Raw genomic sequence first — 18,327 nt, 5'->3', positions numbered from 1 at the left:
TCAGACAAATCAGAATATCTTAATGAGTCTGCGTAAACGCTCCACTCCTTTCTTTTCTCACACTCCTTCCATCTCCTATATGCTTAGCTACACAAAACTCTAACCTTTAATGATTCATTCCTGAATATGGCATGAGTTCAAAAAGATGGAGACTTTGAGAAATTGAGAAAAATTAAAACAAACTGTCTATTTGAGTTTCTATCATCCTGTTGCTATAGCTACAGCTGTCATATGGATTGGTCTCTATACAAGCCTGGTTACTGTTTAACCTCTCCACCCACATTTGCCCAGATTAGGAAAATCAATAAGATAACAGGAGTACCGGCCTTACCTTGCGCCAACAACACCTTCACCAGAAACAGAGGACTGTGCAAAACTTATATGTGTTTATTCCTCATCATCTTTTACACTTGAAAGAGAAAAATCACTAAAACACAGTGGTGGGGAGCAGAAGAGACATCATGGTCAATGTGAACGCTCAGGTTAGCACCCATATGGATCCACCGTATGGTAAGTACTCCGTCTCTTTCAATAGCTTCCAGGAAAAAAATGGTGGGTGCTTTGGTGATCTTGGTGGAACATGTTGTTGAATAGGCATTTTGTTCGTTGACGTTTCATCCAGTATGGTTGCTATCATCGCCATTCGTGGGAGCTTGTGGTGCACGGCTGCAATTCGGGAGGTGTGGCAAATCCATAATGACTGGTAAATAGGGCCTATTTGCTTGAGAAGATGAATAATGTGGAAAGAATGGCTGAAGTTCCTCTTTTCTTGCTGGGATGTAATGACTCAAAGTACTCTGGAGAAAGTGCTGGAACAAAGTGAGCATTATAAAAGATCTCTAGGCTTTAATCTTCAGACCAAACTGGATGTGCAATCCAAACATGATGTTTTAAGGATACAGTTATTCATTGCAACTAAAACAGGCCCACAGCAAAATGATATGCATGGCAATATTACATAGCAAAATTATGTCACTACATTATTCATCTTTATTTTTGTCTGTTTTGACCTAGATACTAAAAAGAGTTTAATAGTATACATATACACTACCGCTCGAAATGTTTGGGGTCAATAATATGTTTTTGAAAAAAACTCTCTTTTGCTCACCAAGCCTGCATTTATTTAATCAAAAATGCAGTGAAAACAGGAATGTTGTGAAACATTATTGCAATTTGTAAGTGTAATTAATTCCTGTGATGGCAAATATCAGCCATAACTCATTAGTCTTCAGTGCCACATCCTTAAGAAATCATTCTGCTGATTTGCTGCTCAAGTAACATTTCTTATGTTAAAAATGGTTGTTCTGCTTAATATTTTTGTGGAAACCCATACCATTTTTTTCAGGATTCTTTGATGAATAGAAAGTTCAAAAGAACATTTATTTAAAATATATCTTATCACTTTTGGTCAATTTAATGCATCTTTGCTGAAGTTTGTTCAAACCTTTGAACGGTAGTGTACTTTACACTATTATTATTGTAATTACATTATAAATTAATTATGATAAATTATTATGTAATTATTAGTTATTATGTAATATTATCTATAAGATTGTGACATATAACATGTTCTCTTTAGTTTTTATAGTAAACGCAATGCTTTGCAAATGTTAACTTTAGCATCCCTCTACAGTGTCATAAACCTGCACTGGTTCTTAGATGCTTCAGTCAATTCCTTGTGGCCGGACACATGCTTGCTCATATAAAATATAATATCTAACAAACAGTCACAAAGTCAGCATCTCTCTAATACGTTTAGAGAGTATCTTCTAATACATTTTGTCAAACAAGTATAGCTTTACAATTGTATATGTCAACACATTTGTCTTTGTAGAGCTCTATAGTGTGGAACATTTACATTATTGGTGCATATCCGTGGAAACTGAATAAGCTGCTTTGTGGTCTTGCAGCCTGATCTCATCAAAATGAGTCTCTAGCACGCATTGTGTTTATCGTGGGTCTAGATCATTTAAGAGCTGCTGTAATGTGTTTTTCATGAATACAAAGATGCACAAAGCACGGCCGGTATAAATTCTAGTGCGAAATGATGCTGACAAAGATATTAGCATATACATGAACTAAAAGTAAACAATAAGCTAAGTTAATGTTCATTTTTACATAGGCTATTACATATTACTACTACATTTTAAACAGTAAAAGTTATTTAAATTAACATGATTTAAAGCATTGTGAACAAGCATGAACTAACAATGAACAATAGTATATTATATATAATTAAATAAAAAAATGTATGCAACCACAACAAATTCTTCAACCTTCATTGCCTATTTTACAAATTTGATAAAAACATAAATATGTAACATAAATTTGTAATGTAAGTAAACATCAGAGATGCTTTGCCACAAGCATAGGAACTACACTAACTGGTGTAGCGTATCTTCTTCCGAGGTGGTACTCCACGGAGCGTCCGTGTTGTTGGAACCCTTCCGGATCGTCAGCAGGGATCTCAATGTCTCAGGGGTTTCGCCCTTAACCTGAACACCTCGCCTGAGTGGGGCAGCGGAAACTGACTAGCCTTCACCTGCAAAAGGGTGATTTAATTATATGCTACATTGCAGGTGTAGAAATGTTTGCGCAAAATAGTTGACTTGCACATTTTGCAGGACTACTGTCTAAAATTAAAGTAGGCATGAAATGGTTTTGCAATAGTGTTTCCGAGTGAAACGGCTTATTGAACAAGATAAAATGTTGGGCGGGACTTGATTTTGTCCATGGAGAATTGATTGGATGGTTGTGGTTTGTTATTGCTATGATCTCATGTGAGTGACAGGTTGTCCCGCCCTCATGTCAGTAAACACATCATTAGAGAAGAGAAGTATTTGCAAGAGGGAGTTATTTTTTTTTTAAGTTATTTTGATTAAATATTATGAGTGCACAAAAAAGAAAAGAAAAAGATGTGCACGGATAAATCATTCATAGTAAATACTGCAATATTCCATAAAAAAAGAAGATTTTGATTTCATGGTAACTTTAAACACAATAGTGCTGTTGCCCTGAAATGCTGAATGACTTAGTGGTGGAGGTCCAGCAGCTCCAGCTGTCAGCTCAGAAACTGTTCAAGGCCAGAACAAGCAGCTAGCAGAGTCAACAAGCTTCAACCGTCTGTGTGTGTGTGTGTGTGTGTGTGTGGAATGTTGCTAAAAGTAGAACTTCTACAAAGACTCTTCCATGTCTGGAAATATTTGTTCCTGATCAATAGTCACTTCAGAAGCATTCTTTCTCCTGATCACAGAAGATCTCATCCCTCTTCAGTACGCAGCAATGTTTTTAGAGACATTCAAACTTGGAATTAAGCAATTTCATCCACATTTAAGGTTATATACTTTAAATGTGTCCTGCTTTATATTCATATTTTGTTTATTTTACATTTTATATATATATATTTTTATAATAGTTTATATGAAATACTTTTGGGAAGTTGACATGTTTTGCTGTATGACATGCGATACATCATTTAAATACACAATTTTAAACAGCATTTTGCCAATTATTTTCCTTATTGATTATCCATGTAACTTTTAGCAATTGTGTGACTACAGGGAATATTTCAAGCTTAAACTGAAATTTGAAATGGAAATATTTGTACTTTTGTGAAAAAGTAACATACTGCATGGAGGAAAAATAAAATAACTCTAATGACGAAAAACAAAGATAATGACATTCCCTCATACATTCATATAAATCATGATGTTGATATAAAATACACATTGTGTCAAAAACTATGCTAATCCATATACAATTAATATATATCCCCCATGCTATTTGATGCATTATGCAATGCATAACAAAACTTATGAATGTATAGTTTTTCTAGTTAACAGTGTTTAAAAGTTTCAAAAGTTTGGCCAGTACGATTTTTTAAGGGAACTAGTTATTTTATTCAGCAAGGATGTATCAAATTGTTCAAAAGTGAAAGTAAAGATATTTATAATGTTAAACATTTTTTTATTTCAAATAAATACTGTTCTTTTTTTAACTTTCAATTCATACAAAATTTATCAGTTTCCTTAAAAATATTAAGCAGCGCAACTGTTTTCAATGTCCATATTAATAATAAAACATGTTTCTTGAGCACCAAATCAGCACATTAAAATGATTTATAGTAATATTGTAAATAATGTTCTAAATTGTAATAATAGTTCACAATATTACTGTTTTTACTGTTTTTTTTTTTCAATCAAATACATGCAGCCTTGGTGAGTAGAAACTTCTTCAAAAACATCTTATGACCTCAAACTTTTGCATCAACCTGGCACCAGAACAAGTTTAGTAAAACGGTAACACTTTACAATAAGGTTCAAGTTAATAATCATTAGATCAATAATCTTAGTTAATGTCAATTTCAACATTTACTAACACATTAGTTAAAATCAAAAGGTTGTATTTGTTAGCATTAGTTAAGACACTGTGAACTAACATGAACAAACAATGAACAGTTGGATATTTTGTAACTAACATTAACAAAGATGAATAAATACTGTAAAAAATGTATTGCTCATTAGTTCATAATGAACCTTACTGTAAAGTGCAATAAGTAAAACTTGCCTAACTATTTGGCTACTGGTTAACACTCTCCAATAGTTCAGACACGTGATTTCTTCTAAGAAATAAAAACCTTTACTTTTCACAGTAGACTCTCTCTCCTCAGATACCAGAAAACGTATTATTCAATTAAGAAGTATTATCTGAACACTGGTGTCGCACTCATCAAAATGACGACTTAAAGGTTCTCTAAGCGATCCTGGGTGACGTCACTTCTTGTTGACGTTCGAACTATTGTCAAACAAAACGGAGGCTAGCTAGACCCTCCCTCCTCCTCATCCGCTCACTAACCCCCCAAACCACACCCCCAAACCCTTCTTGTCGGTCATTGGCTGGAACAGTTTGTTATGTTTTGGGGAGCGGGTCGCTGCAGTTTGTTTTTGGTGCTGTTTGTGAAGCATGGGCTGTCTACAGAGATCGCGTTTCTTTACAGTGTGTTCAGGGGACAGGCAGCCAGCGGATAGTGAGGAGATGTTTGCTGTATGTGACAAAAAATGTTTTGGCCTAAAAAACACATGACATCGCTTAGAGCACCTTTAATGTTTCCTATCCATTTGTGGGAGAATCCAGGGACCTCAGAAACGGGAAGAGCCAGATATGAATTATACTCTCTGTACACTTGACAATATTAGGCCGTAAACTCAAACCCCCAATCAAATCTCATTGTGACAGGAATTAAGGGATTAGGCGAGCTGCCGGTCAGTGTGTATACAGCAGTGAGAACGGCGGCTCTCACACACGCTCTCGCACTCACTGAATGGATAGATCATTGTGTGGAGGAGGTTGAGGAGCGGGGGGTCCCTGCCAGCTCTCAGGACCATAAACCAGTGCAGGATGTATGAAGGACATGGCACCGGCCACTTCAACACCACACCAGGTACAAGGACCGCATAGATCCACTGCCTCTTTTAGAACAGTCGAAGCTGAAGGTCCGTGCAGGTCGTTTATGAGAGTTTGTTTACCTCTGATACAAGACATAGGAGTTTTCAAACAATTTGGGTAGAAATTTGGCTAATTACAATAATGAGAATGAGACATACTGGAGCATAATGGAACAGTTTAAAGCTAAAAGTGGTTCAAATGTCTTCAGAGTGATCATGACAAGAATATTTGACTTGTTTATCTCTAGAGGTTTATAGTCAGAGTGTGAAACAAAGCCTGTTTTGGTTTGGTTCTTTTGTGTCAGAATGGCTGCTATGCAGTGCTTATTAAAATCACAGCAGACCTGACAGTTTTGGGGATTTCAAGCCACACTGGTAAAGCCTTGTGGCTCTGCTCTGTGAGGCCCGGGGCTGCAGGGAACCTGCTGATGTAATTGCAAGCTTTGTCCGCATGGAGGAGCTGCTTAATAGTGGACTTCACAGAAACTGCACATTAACAATGCTGGTACATTCTCAAAGGTGTTTCCTAAAATGTAATTTTATTTCCATAGGTCACACAATCCAAGATTAACATACAGGCCTATTTATATGTAGGCCTTTATACAGTTTCAACGTTGCTTCTGTTTTGGATTTACTAATATAGGCCTAATACAAAATGTTAAATTAGCCTACATTATTAATTTAACAATCTGAGTGGAAAGATGAATTAAGAAATTCACATGCCTAGTATTTGGTTGGTCCTCCTTTGACTCCTTTTACATTAATGACAGCAGCACACGAGCTGCATGAACTCGATTCGAATATCGATTCAATATAGATTCATTTGGATAAATATCAGGTATAAGACATGTTTATTTTTATCTCTCAAGAACAACAAAAAATCTATCTCAAGGGAACTGTAAACTAAGGGAACCCTGTCAACTGGTAGGCTACATTACTATACTAGTAAAGTACATTACTATAAATATTATATTATAATAATATTCATTTACATGAATATAATATTACTATTAATAATGTTATGATATTAATACTATATTATAATATTACTAACATAGTATAAAAATAATACAATATTAACAACTGATTTGCATAGCCTACTATAAGGCGTTTTTTATAATAATAATAACGTTATATTGTTATGATATAAGAGTATCATATCAGTATATCATATGTATTGTATATGTATGTGTATAAATATGTATGTAAACGCTGAATGCGTTTCAAACAGAATTTCAAACAAATGAGTCTCACGCATTCAGCGTGAGACTCACGCAATTGAAACTGTTCTCACGCCACACATCTATTTTCTCACGCAGTGAAAAACCATTGCAGAGAACACTGAGAACGCTCAGACAGACAAGACAGAACAGGCAACAAACTGCCAGATTTCAAATTCTGTTTGAAATGGCAGTCCTGCATCTACAAATATTAGGCTTTAACAATCAATTTCATCATAACATTTCTTTGTTTTACTTTTCCCAAATCTCTAAAATATTCTGTTTATTTACAGGTTTAAAATCCCAGATTTATATGGTGTCAGACATAACATTTTCTACATGCCCATGATATTTGACTCTAATTGTAACTCAATGAAAAACTTTTTATACAATAATAGTTCATAAGACTGATAAACTGAAATCCCAAATGTGATGTATCATCACAGAAATGCTGGCATCATCCAAACCAAGACTAATGAACAACAGAGGGGAAAAAAGACTTCCAGAGTTCCCGTAGCGTTGTTGAAGTGGTTAAACAGTGATCACACCGGTAATACATCATATTCATTACAAAATTATGTAATTCTCTTTGTACTCTTGCGATATTCAAACAAGAAACTGACTCCACACAGCACCAATGAATAAAAGTACACCAAGCGTCAACAGGTTTACTGATTATAAACCAATTTAATAACCATAGGACTCTAGCTTCGGTAAACTGGGGTAAAGTTAAACTTGTTTGGGCAAAATGTTCCTTCGAGCTGTACACTGTGATGAAAAGGTGATTGATTGATGATAACAAGTGAGTGATAACTGTCCACGCAGCATCACTCAGCCTGCAAATATGATTGGGTCAACAGGCAAACCGATTCTCAGCAGAAAAACTGTTAATCATTGAAAGAGCCTTATCAGAAAATGTGATTGATTTACAAAGAGCATTGCTCTAAATGTTTATAGATGCAATTGTTTACTTGCGTGATGTGCACAGAGCTACTTGAGCTTTTGTAATGTAATGAAAGTAACAAAGCAGCTTGATCATTTCAGTAGCATACGTTCTCAAATAGCATTTAATCCCATAAAACTGATCACTTGATATTGATAGTAGGACAAAATCCTATCAGTGGCCTTATCGTGTTTTTGATGAAAAGCATGACATAGACAGAGATAAGCAGAAAGTAACAGCAAAGGTTGGCCAAATGTGACCTTTTTTTGCCAAACATATTATTACCCAATGATTTTGAGTTTTAAACTTGAATACTTTATGGAGAGGCTGTGCAATATTAGGCCCTAGGGGTTTATGATTACCTAGACTACAAATACCCTGATGGGTGAGGACTATGGGAACTTCATAGATAACTGTCTCTGTTAATCGTTACGGAAGATGATGGTTCTGTCTCAGGTGCCTCTTAAGAAAATGGCTTTGCCTTGAGTTACATAGTATCTATTTTAAAATGAAAAAACACTGCTAAAAGATTGACTTTACAGTATCATGCATTTGTTTAAATGCATTGGAACTAAAGTCAGAAATTCTACATTTAAAAATGCAAACAATGTGGAAAAGAAAAAAAAAGTTGTCACAAGAAAGAAAGTGAATTCTTTCTTTTAGAAAGTGTTGTTTTAGAATGAAAATATATGTCCTTTGCTTGTACGGTTTTTGGGTTAAAACCCAGGGAAAAACTTAATCATAAAGTCTCTAACAACATTGTGAATTACTACTTGGCAGGAATTACAGATTTTGCTTGTAAATCCTCTTCATTTGCACCTGGTTATGTATTAAAAACTTAACTGCTTGAACTTACTCTTTGTGAGCAATAGGTCGCATGACACGTTTCTCCATTTCTTGATGCTGACAACAGTTTGATTAGCAAAAACTTTGAATTCTTTCTTCTGTTCTTGCTTTATTCTCAAAATTAGTTTTTAAAATCAAATATGAACCATCAAAGAAAAAAACAGAATGAATGAAATGAAATGCTTGTAATATTTAGCATAGACCATTGATTTACATTTTGACAGGCCTTTAAAAAGCCCAACAGCCTGATGAAACTAAAAAAAAGAAAAGTTTAGACCGAGGGGAGGGGCATTATCCACGCTTATCCTATCGGCCCCTTCATGCTCAGTAGAGAGATACATTTCAGAAGTCTTACATTAGTTGATATTAACACTGCAGCATTAAATGCCATGTTTCAGATAGCATTAGTATTCAGTAAAAGTAAATATTTTTCCCCAAAAGGGCATGAGCTGTGTGGTTCGCAGGTAACCAACCAATCTGTTGACAATCTGCTATGTGTTCACTATGTCACCATACTCACATATCTGTGCCACATATCAATCCACAGAGGCTTTTCTACTGGCCTCAACTGTGCTTTAGTAAGCATATTGCTGCCGTCTTCTCCCATTCTTATAAAAGGCACAAAGCCTCAATTGTTCAAAATCAAAAGAAAGTAATTCATATTCCCATGTAAAACACGTTCGCGAGTACTCCAAGAGGATGTTATTCCATCTAGGCCACCGGTTCCCACAAGATGTGAATTGCATATCCACCTTTGTAGTGCTACTTGTTATTCCCATTTGGTCAGACAGGTGAAATGAAAAAGAGTCATTGGAGGGAAAGTACAAATAGGCAGTGGTTGCAAATGGAGTTTGGTCAGTGGTCGGAGATCCTTATTGTGGAGATAGACAGGACTTTGTTCACAAACTGGAGTTTGAAGTTTCAAAGGGGAAAATAGGCAGAGGAGTTACATCAACCCTCTGACTTTTAGCCCCAGGCAGGCGGTATGGGTGACTGATTATTGGACATGACATTGCTGCCTCATATCACACTGAGGAGACGATCAGGGTAGGACATGTGCTATGTCATATTGTCTTCTGTGATGAGACTCAAAGTACGATTGCACCACGCTGCAGTGCGCATGTAAACGTCCGCCTTCCAACATTGATCAGATAATGGAGGAAAATTCTGACCGTTTGATGAGGGATGTTTTCAGTTTGAGGGAGTTTCTTTGAATTTGATGTACTAGTTCGGTCTGAGGGTTCGGTTTCTGTGTCATCACTGATACAGGAACAGACACTTAAAGGGATACTCCACCCAAAAATGAAAATTCTGTCATCATTTACTCAACCTCAAGTTGTTCCAAACCTGTAAGAATTTCTTTCTTCTGCTGAACACAAAAGAAGATATTTTGAAGAATGTCGGTAACCAAACAGTTGATGGACCCTATTGACTTCCAGAGAATCCATCAACTGTTTGGTTACTGACATTCTTCAAAATATCTTCTTTTGTGTTCAGCAGAATCCTTTTTTCAAATTAAATACGTAATTTACACCTGTGGCCTGCCACGTTAATAAAAGTCTGAGTGACACAAATGCCAGTTAATGAATACATAAACCAACCTTAATCCACATCAGCACATTCTGCAGATGTAAATCTGTTAAATAGGTTTGTTCACCAAGAGGCTTTTGCCCATGTGAGGTAATGATCTAATGTAGTTATCTACACCTTCCTGCTCTGATCATTGAGGTGCATGTGAGAAAGGGCCATAACTTCACAGATTATTCTTTATAGAGGCCATGCCTTAGTTAACAGAAACACAGAGATGTACGCTGTGATAAGGAATTTAATGGTGACTCAGATAAGATTTGTTCATTGTGAGTCATTCCTGTACACTGATTGTCATTACTCAGGTTAATCGCTGGAGAAGTAAAGTCATCTTGCTTCCAGAAATAAGGAAGACTAATAAGTATTACTGATCCATAGGCTAAAAACATGCAGTTCTTGTTCAAATTTGTTACATTTATTTTGAGATGTAAGATCATCATGCTGTCAGAGCTTTAGGTAAAGCATCAAAGCAAGCAACTACTGCACAGTCTTGTATTCTTATGAATATATATGTATTTATTTTATATTCTTTAATATCTCTATGAATATGCAAGTGGCTAATGTCCCTGAAATATATTCAAACCAGCTATCTTGTAAGTTTAGGTGTTTTCCAGCCTGTTTAAAACCAGCTCAGCGTATTTAGTGGGTCAGGTGGGATGTGCTATTTTCTGATAATAAACAATGTCAGGGCTGTTTTAGCAAGCTCAACATAAAACATATAACCCCACATTCTCATTAAATTTCATGCAGTGGAGTAATTTAATTTAAATAGAAAAAAAAAACACGAAACGCTACTGTGCCACACTAATTAGAGTAATGACGGATCTAAAACAAACTTGCATTCATTTACACAAAAAAAATATATAGAATTATTTTTTATTTTTTTTACCTCATTGCCATTTTTTTTTTTTTAAGAATAAACCTCATAACATTTTTATCTATTCTTAAAACCAGAACTCCAGTTTTCCAATAGAGTAAAAAAAAGTTTTAGAGGCTATCTGGAAGGTCTGAACTGAAGAACGATGACCCATGGCTTGTCATGTTGCTTTCTACACTACACTTGCCTCTGTTTGCATTGGCCCTGATACTTATGTACTTGAAGTTGGTATTTGCGTAACTGTAACATCAAACTTTCCTGTTTGAGTAACAAATAGTTTTATCCTCTCTAAGAAGGGTTAGGACAACATAGACTGCAACATATATGATCACCTCAGTTTTTTCCTTATCTCATGGTGATTTGGACACTGTTGTGTCAGAATCTTTGCAGAATAAGGCCTAGTTTACGTCTAGAATGCCAATGTGTGGAGACGATATCTTGTGTAAAGAAGTTTTGAAATTTGAATGGGAAAATAATCAAATAATATGTAATGTAAAATGGTACAATAAAAACCTGTTAATTGGTTAACTGTGAGTTACCTTACTATATACCCTCAAAAATGATTTGATATTAAATAGGACATGCAAGTACTGTAAAATATTCCCAAAAAAATCTTGAAGCATGAATTGCCGTATAATTTACAGTCAAAATAAAAACATGAATAAATAAAAAATATATGTATTATCTAACTATTAACTATTTATTAGGTTGATATTTTAACATTTAGGTATATTAATAATAATAAAAATAATAAAGTGATTATAAGTGATAATACAATTATTGTGGATGTGTTTATTTACTTGTGAACTATACAATAAATAACCACCAAAATGCATGAAACAGTAATGCATTAAACATTATTGTCACCACATTTTGTTTAACCATTTCTTCTGGCAACCACAGCTGCCAGTGTTTTACTGCAAATTTACCAAGTTATTTTTCGCAGTACCAAATGCTAGTTTGCATAGTTTGATGCAACTGGAACTGAGTTGTGCATCACGTGCACATTTAGAATGTTCAACAGAACAATGAGCTCTTTTACATAAAGGCCACAATTTTTACTCGGTGCGAGTTATAGCTGTTGTTTATTGTGCTAGAATTAACAGAGATTTAGCAAACACGTAATTTGCTCGTTGAAATGTGGACCATTACTCTCAATCTTATACATTCGAGTTGAATGTGAGTGATCTTTTTGTACTGTCTAAAATGTGTCAAGAACTAGAGAAAGTAAAGTGCTGAGACCGGCTATTTTGTCCAGTAATGAATTTGAGACAAACAGACATTAAAATAAGACAGTAAAAACCCCTGTTTGTCTCCGTCTCTGGAAAAAAAAAACAACAACTCTGATTTAGCACTTCAATCATTAACACAAGGGCCATCCCACTACAGAGCGGGGCCGTGCCCTGGGAGGAGGCCCGGACTGTCAGTCACAGCAAGCCTCATCTTTGCCCTTGAGGACATGGCCCCTGTCACTCAGAGGTGTCTACCCCTCCGAGAGGAGAGGAGGGGCTTGGCCTATGAGGGGGTGTCCGAATGCTGTAGAGAGGACAAGTCTTTCCCCCAGCATCAGGTAGTTGAGAATGCGTTTGTCCAAACCACTAGTAGACATGGAGATGGCAGACTATAGCGAGGCCTTGGACCCAGCCTACACCACCCTGGAGTTTGAGAACATGCAAGTGCTTGCGATGAGCACAGGTGAGTCATCTGCTCAGACCCTGCAGTGAACTTTGAGACCTTTAGTGACTTAGACTGCTTTATAGTATATGGTCAAGCGTGGGAGGCAGATGTTTAACAGGGTTGATAGGGTTATAGTTAAGTGCCAATTGGCAAGTTCATAACCTCTTGCACAGAACACCCAATACTGATTGTAAAAGCCCATTCGAAATGCATTTTTCAGGAGAAGATAAGAAGCAGAACATGCTCTGTCCTGCAGACATGGTACTCTATAAGGAGAAGAGGTTCATTCATCTCCTCTCGCTTGTTCTCATACAGTTGGCTTGGGATAAAATGACTTGTTTGGATAGTATTTCAAGAAAAAGTTTGACACCAGGATGAATGATTACTGAGCAAAGGGGGTGTCATGTAAATGTTTTGCAGCGAAGTCTCCCATGTCTAGGTTTTGTGCAACAAATTGATATTCAACCACTGTCAACATGACCTGACAAAGTAATCTAATATCTATGGTAAAGTTATATCTAAAGTTTTAATGAAGTAGTAAGAGTCTAATTTATAAAATGTTTACATTTTGAGTATATACTCAAATATAAACATAAATGTATGTGTATATATATATATTTTTTTTTTTTACTGTTACATTGGCATTTATTGGTGAGGTTATTTATTCAATAGAGTATATACAATTATCAATTATTTTAATTATTATTCAAATGTTTTTTTAAATAATGAAATATAGCCATTTTTTTCATCACACATTATACTTTTTTTCTTGTAACATTTTTAATCACATTTATTTTTAAGCAGTTCACAAATTGTTTTCCATTTAGATAATCATGACATAATCACTGATGAGTCATTTAACCAGATTTTGCCTTTGATCACTGCTGGGGTTTTAATGTAATTATCTCTGATTACCTCTAACCTAAAAATGAACACTTAACAACTCACACATCTTTCCTTTGAAATCATGAATGTTTCAATGATTTCTGTCTTCACCATATACAATTTGTTTTCTAGAATTTCTGTTCAATTGTTCAATTTCTGCTGAATTTGTTTAGTAGGTCATCAAGAACACTAATAAGAGTTTATATAATACAACATGATCTTGTTTTAGCTTTTGTACAGGTTTAGTCCTAATCACTTCTGGATTACTTAGCAAACGGTCCTTTCCAGCACATGTTCTTGATGATGATTCACTGCCAATTGATTTAGCTGTAAAAATGTCTTTTTGGGAGTGCTTTTCACCCCATGACCTTTTCCCTATTTACTTTAACTCTGATTGGTCTGGAATCAGGAGTCTGACTGGTTCAATCTGCAACCCAGATATTTAAGCCTCATTCAGAAAAAGATATATTTCACAGCCTCACATATATTTTATTTATTTTGAGTCTCGGGTTTTAAGCAGCTCTGCTTTCTCACACTGTTTTTGTTGCATGATTTGAAAAACAAAAAGCATACTTGTGACACTAAATTCAAGATCCCGCATGATTTCAGACTCCTCACCAGCTGAGAGTGCCAGCATGAATGCTGCCAACCACTTAGGGGTGGGCACCCTATGTGCCATCTGTGGGGACCGGGCCACAGGAAAGCACTACGGAGCCTCCAGCTGTGATGGATGCAAGGGGTTCTTCAGACGCAGTGTACGCAAAAACCACATGTACTCCTGCAGGTTAGAAAAAAAACAACCTCTTTGGCTAAATTTTGCATATATAATTTGCAGAATTCTGCAAGTTTCCATCCATAGTGTCAAATGACTTTTTATGCTTCTGTACAGGTTCAACAGACAGTGCATAGTGGACAAAGACAAGAGAAATCAGTGCCGGTACTGCAGACTAAAGAAATGTTTTCGAGCTGGGATGAAGAAGGAAGGTACTTGCTCATGCTGTGTTATTACATTCACACAATGCTACCAAAGAAATAAAAAAAAAAACACAGAGATTAAACGCTCCTGGCCTGTTTGGAAGGTTTGGGGATGAGGTGGTGCAAATGGGAGATGTTGCAACAGCAGGGAGAGAGTTAGCGAGAGACATTTTGTTAATGTTCACTCAAAAATGCACTGAGGTCTATGTCTGGTTTATGCTGAACAAACAGTTTAGAGCCATCATAACCGCACACTGATAAAAAAGCGCAACCTTGAGGACTCCCCCCTCTCACAAAGTCAGCTAATATCCCTCATCTCTGCTATCTCGATTGGTTGTCGGAACTGGGTGGCATTCACTGCTACTGATAACCAAAGAGTATGTTTCAGTGGTTTGCCAAGAGCTGCTTTTGTCTGTACAACATCCATATTGGTAAAATAAACCTTCTCTGTGTTTTGTTTTTTAATGAATGCAACTTTAATTTGCTGATTGAAAGTGTTCCTTTCAGCTGTGCAGAATGAAAGAGACAGGATTAGCACCAGAAGATCCAGCTATGAAGACAGCAGCTTACCCTCCATAAACGCACTCATTCAGGCCGATGTCCTTTCTAGACAGGTACGTAGTGTAATTCAAATTGAAATACTCTATTAGCAAATGTTGAGAAATATTAAAGGTTAATTGTGTAAAATATGTTCTCTCAACCCAGTTTAATATGCAGAGACTGGGAATGAGACATCTGCAGGTTGATTCTTCTGAAAACTGTAAATCAGCCCAATTCTGGGGGGTAGAAATCACATTCCAAAGGGTAAAATTTGAGAACCTGCAGACTAGAAAAAATAGAAAAGAACCACCGCTCATCCGTCAAAAATGTCTTGTAGAGAGGTGCTGCTACATTAAATCATCAGGAATTGTAAAAATACAGCAGCCGCACACTCAAAACACTGTGCAAAATCAATTTTTTTGCAAAATTGATCAAAATTGATTTTGCACAGTGTTTTGAGTGTGCGGCTGCTGTATTTTTACAGAACATGCAGACTAAAAAAACAACCAGCAGCAACAGTGTAAAAGTGGCCCAATTGCATGGGAAAACCACGCTTTTGGCAACACTGACTGTGGAGCACAACATTGCTCTGTTTGATTGAGCATCCCAATTAGAACCGCATAGCAACACTGCCTCAACCAATGGTATAAGTTTGGGGACTATCTGACCAATAGTAGATCGGGGGATTGTTTAGGAAACCTGTTCAGAAACAGTCAATATTTCTGCAATTCAACTGGGTGTTGCTATTATATATTTTGTATTTATAATAGGATTTATATTTATAACATAATTATACATATACATATATGTAAAATCTCTAAATAATAAGTATAATAATAAATTAATAATAATTTTATAAATTAATAATTAAAAACTATTATGTAGATCTCATCACCAGGTCCTATCATGAACGGTGACATCAGAACGAAGAAGGTCGCCACTATAACCGATGTTTGCGAGTCAATGAAACAGCAGCTGCTGGTGCTGGTGGAATGGGCCAAATACATCCCTGCATTCTGTGACCTCCCCCTGGATGATCAGGTAGGATAGACACCTCTTATTTAGCTAAAAATATGCTCCCACAATATATATTTCATAGATAATGGTGTGAATTGATTGAAATTTTTGTAGTTGGAAATAAAGTTCAGAGATCTTAAGTGTTGGTGGTTAATGTATTCAGATGGCTCAGGTTAGAATATGATGAGCTGGTTTGAAAGTTACATCTCTTCTTGAGACATTTCGAATCATTAACATGCTGAGCACTGAGGCATGGTAAATGATCAGTGTTTTAGCTGTGGGTGAGACCGTCTGAAACTGCATCTTCTCACACAAACATGCACGTGAAAACACGCATGCGTATATGGTCACGAAGACCTTATTTTGCCCCCAGATGCGTTAAATCTTAAGTGAAAATAATGTTATTATGGTCATAAAAATGACTCTAACCAAACAAATGCATGTTCATTTGTCTCAGGTGGCTTTACTGAGAGCTCACGCTGGTGAGCATCTCTTACTAGGAGCTGCCAAACGCTCCATGCTGTATAAGGATATTTTACTATTAGGTAAGTAAAAAAAGCAAAACACATTGGTAAACACATTCTTCTGGAGAGCAGAATTTTACCTCACAATTTTCCGTGTTTCGCCCAGGTAATGATTATATAGTTCCTCGAAACTGCCCTGAATTGGAGGTGAGCCGTGTGGCTATAAGGATCCTTGACGAATTAGTCCTTCCCTTCCAAGATCTCCAGATCGATGACAATGAATATGCCTGCTTGAAGGCCATTGTATTTTTTGATCCAGGTATACAACAAATTGTCCTAAAAAGAGACAAAGCACAACAGATTGTCAAGTGAGTTTTCAAACTCATCTAATGTGATGGTCTTTCTCTAATCATGTAGATTCCAAAGGTTTAAGCGACCCAAGCAAGATCAAACGTATGCGATATCAAGTTCAAGTTAGTTTGGAGGACTACATCAATGATCGTCAGTATGACTCACGGGGACGGTTCGGCGAGCTGCTTCTCCTGTTGCCGACGCTACAGAGTATCACCTGGCAAATGATCGAGCAAATCCAGTTTGTTAAATTGTTTGGGATGGCGAAGATAGACAACCTGCTACAAGAGATGCTTTTAGGAGGTAACTGATTTCTTTTTGAAAAGAAAGAAGTTGTAGAAGTGAAAATTCATGGTTATCAGACAACTGTGGCACTGCACTCTTGTTCTGTAAATGACTTTTAACTTTGAATAGCTTTCAAAACCTGCAGTATCTGGGACGCATCATGAAACATCTGGGAACAGCAAGAACAGCTTGTTATTATCTTGAAAACCGAGATAAAAAAGGCAGCCTATACATGTAGATCCTATTGACTGAAAAAACAAGTTATTTGATTCACACTTGAAAATTATCTTCCCAATCCGACATTTAATTACCCTCTTTTCCTGTCAGGTTCAGCTAATGAAGCTCCTCATTCCCATCACTCTTTACACCCACATCTGGTCCAGGAGCACCTCAGTAGCAATGTCATAGTTACCACCAACATGGCCACTTCGATTCACAATGGGCAGATGTGTAAGTAACTGCATCTTCTTGAAGTGAATTAATGAACATTTGTTATGAATAAAGATCTAACAGAGAATACAGGTCCTTAAAATGTGAGAATCAGGTATGGACAAACAGGCTTGTTGGAGTAATCCCTGCCAGAATCATAGAAACTAATCAGGCTTATTTTGTCAAAGAAGGCTACTGTAATTCTTTCCTACCCTAATGCCTTCAGAAATTTCATAAGCGTGCTTATTTCGTGTCAACCAGTGGTTTCTTTTTTTCACATGTTATCATGCTGTGTAAATTATGTCTATTTAAGGTTCCATAATACCCCCATGCGGACCCCTGAGCTAATGCATCCTCTTGCTCTTTTTCCAAACAGCCACTCCGGAAACTCCAATCCCATCTCCCCCCACAGCCTCAGGTTCTGATCTCTACAAAATGGCTCCTGGGGTTATAGCCACAGTTCCCAAGCAGCCAAGCTCTATCCCTCAATCTACCATCACTAAACAAGAGGCCATCTGAGTGCACAAACAAAGCTTTTTTTTTAAAAAGAAAAACAAAAAACTGGGTACTTTTAATAGGCTGTGCTAAGCGTGACAATTCATTCTCATAAACATTTGGACACAGTAAAACTGATTTATATTCACAAGCTGTTAAATTTAAGGTTTTTAGTAAAGACACTGCAAATGTTTCAGATTTTCCCATTTTAAGAACTTTAATCCAAAATAATAGAGTTTGACGGTGTGTAACAATCACACTTTAAATGTATATGTTAATCCCATCTCATCTG

The 18,327-nt window shown here is 36.4% G+C and overlaps 1 protein-coding gene across 2 annotated transcripts; it reads left to right on the top strand.

Moving 5' to 3' along the window:
* The first annotated feature begins 370 nt into the window (after positions 1-370).
* Positions 371-18,059, top strand: hnf4a (hepatocyte nuclear factor 4, alpha). 2 transcript variants are annotated; one of them, XM_056268195.1, is made up of 10 exons: positions 371-510; positions 14,089-14,263; positions 14,369-14,463; positions 14,962-15,068; positions 15,880-16,035; positions 16,469-16,556; positions 16,642-16,794; positions 16,893-17,129; positions 17,439-17,561; positions 17,917-18,059. In XM_056268195.1, the coding sequence occupies exons 1-10, from the start codon at positions 462-464 to the stop codon at positions 18,057-18,059; spliced, it is 1,326 nt and encodes a 441-aa protein (XP_056124170.1). In that variant the 5' UTR covers positions 371-461. The 2 variants fall into 2 exon arrangements, with proteins under 2 accessions (XP_056124170.1, XP_056124169.1); XM_056268194.1 differs by lacking the exon at positions 371-510 and adding an exon at positions 12,407-12,612.
* Positions 18,060-18,327: the final 268 nt, after the last annotated feature.

This window comes from Rhinichthys klamathensis, unplaced genomic scaffold (genome assembly GCF_029890125.1).
Source record: "Rhinichthys klamathensis goyatoka isolate OS25496 unplaced genomic scaffold, OSU_Roscu_1.1 h1tg000269l_1, whole genome shotgun sequence".
In the NCBI taxonomy this organism is placed as follows: domain Eukaryota; kingdom Metazoa; phylum Chordata; class Actinopteri; order Cypriniformes; family Leuciscidae; genus Rhinichthys; species Rhinichthys klamathensis.
The sequence above is the reverse complement of the archived record's forward strand: the minus strand, read 5'-3'. Positions and strand labels throughout refer to the sequence as shown.

Bases quoted from the DNA above. Each gene is read 5' to 3' on its own strand.
- hnf4a (XM_056268194.1), top strand. From the start codon at position 12,498: ATGCGTTTGTCCAAACCACTAGTAGACATGGAGATGGCAGACTATAGC. The intron at 14,464-14,961 runs GTACTTGCTCAT...TGTTCCTTTCAG, and splicing joins AGCTGGGATGAAGAAGGAAG to CTGTGCAGAATGAAAGAGAC. The intron at 17,130-17,438 runs GTAACTGATTTC...TTTTCCTGTCAG, and splicing joins ACAAGAGATGCTTTTAGGAG to GTTCAGCTAATGAAGCTCCT.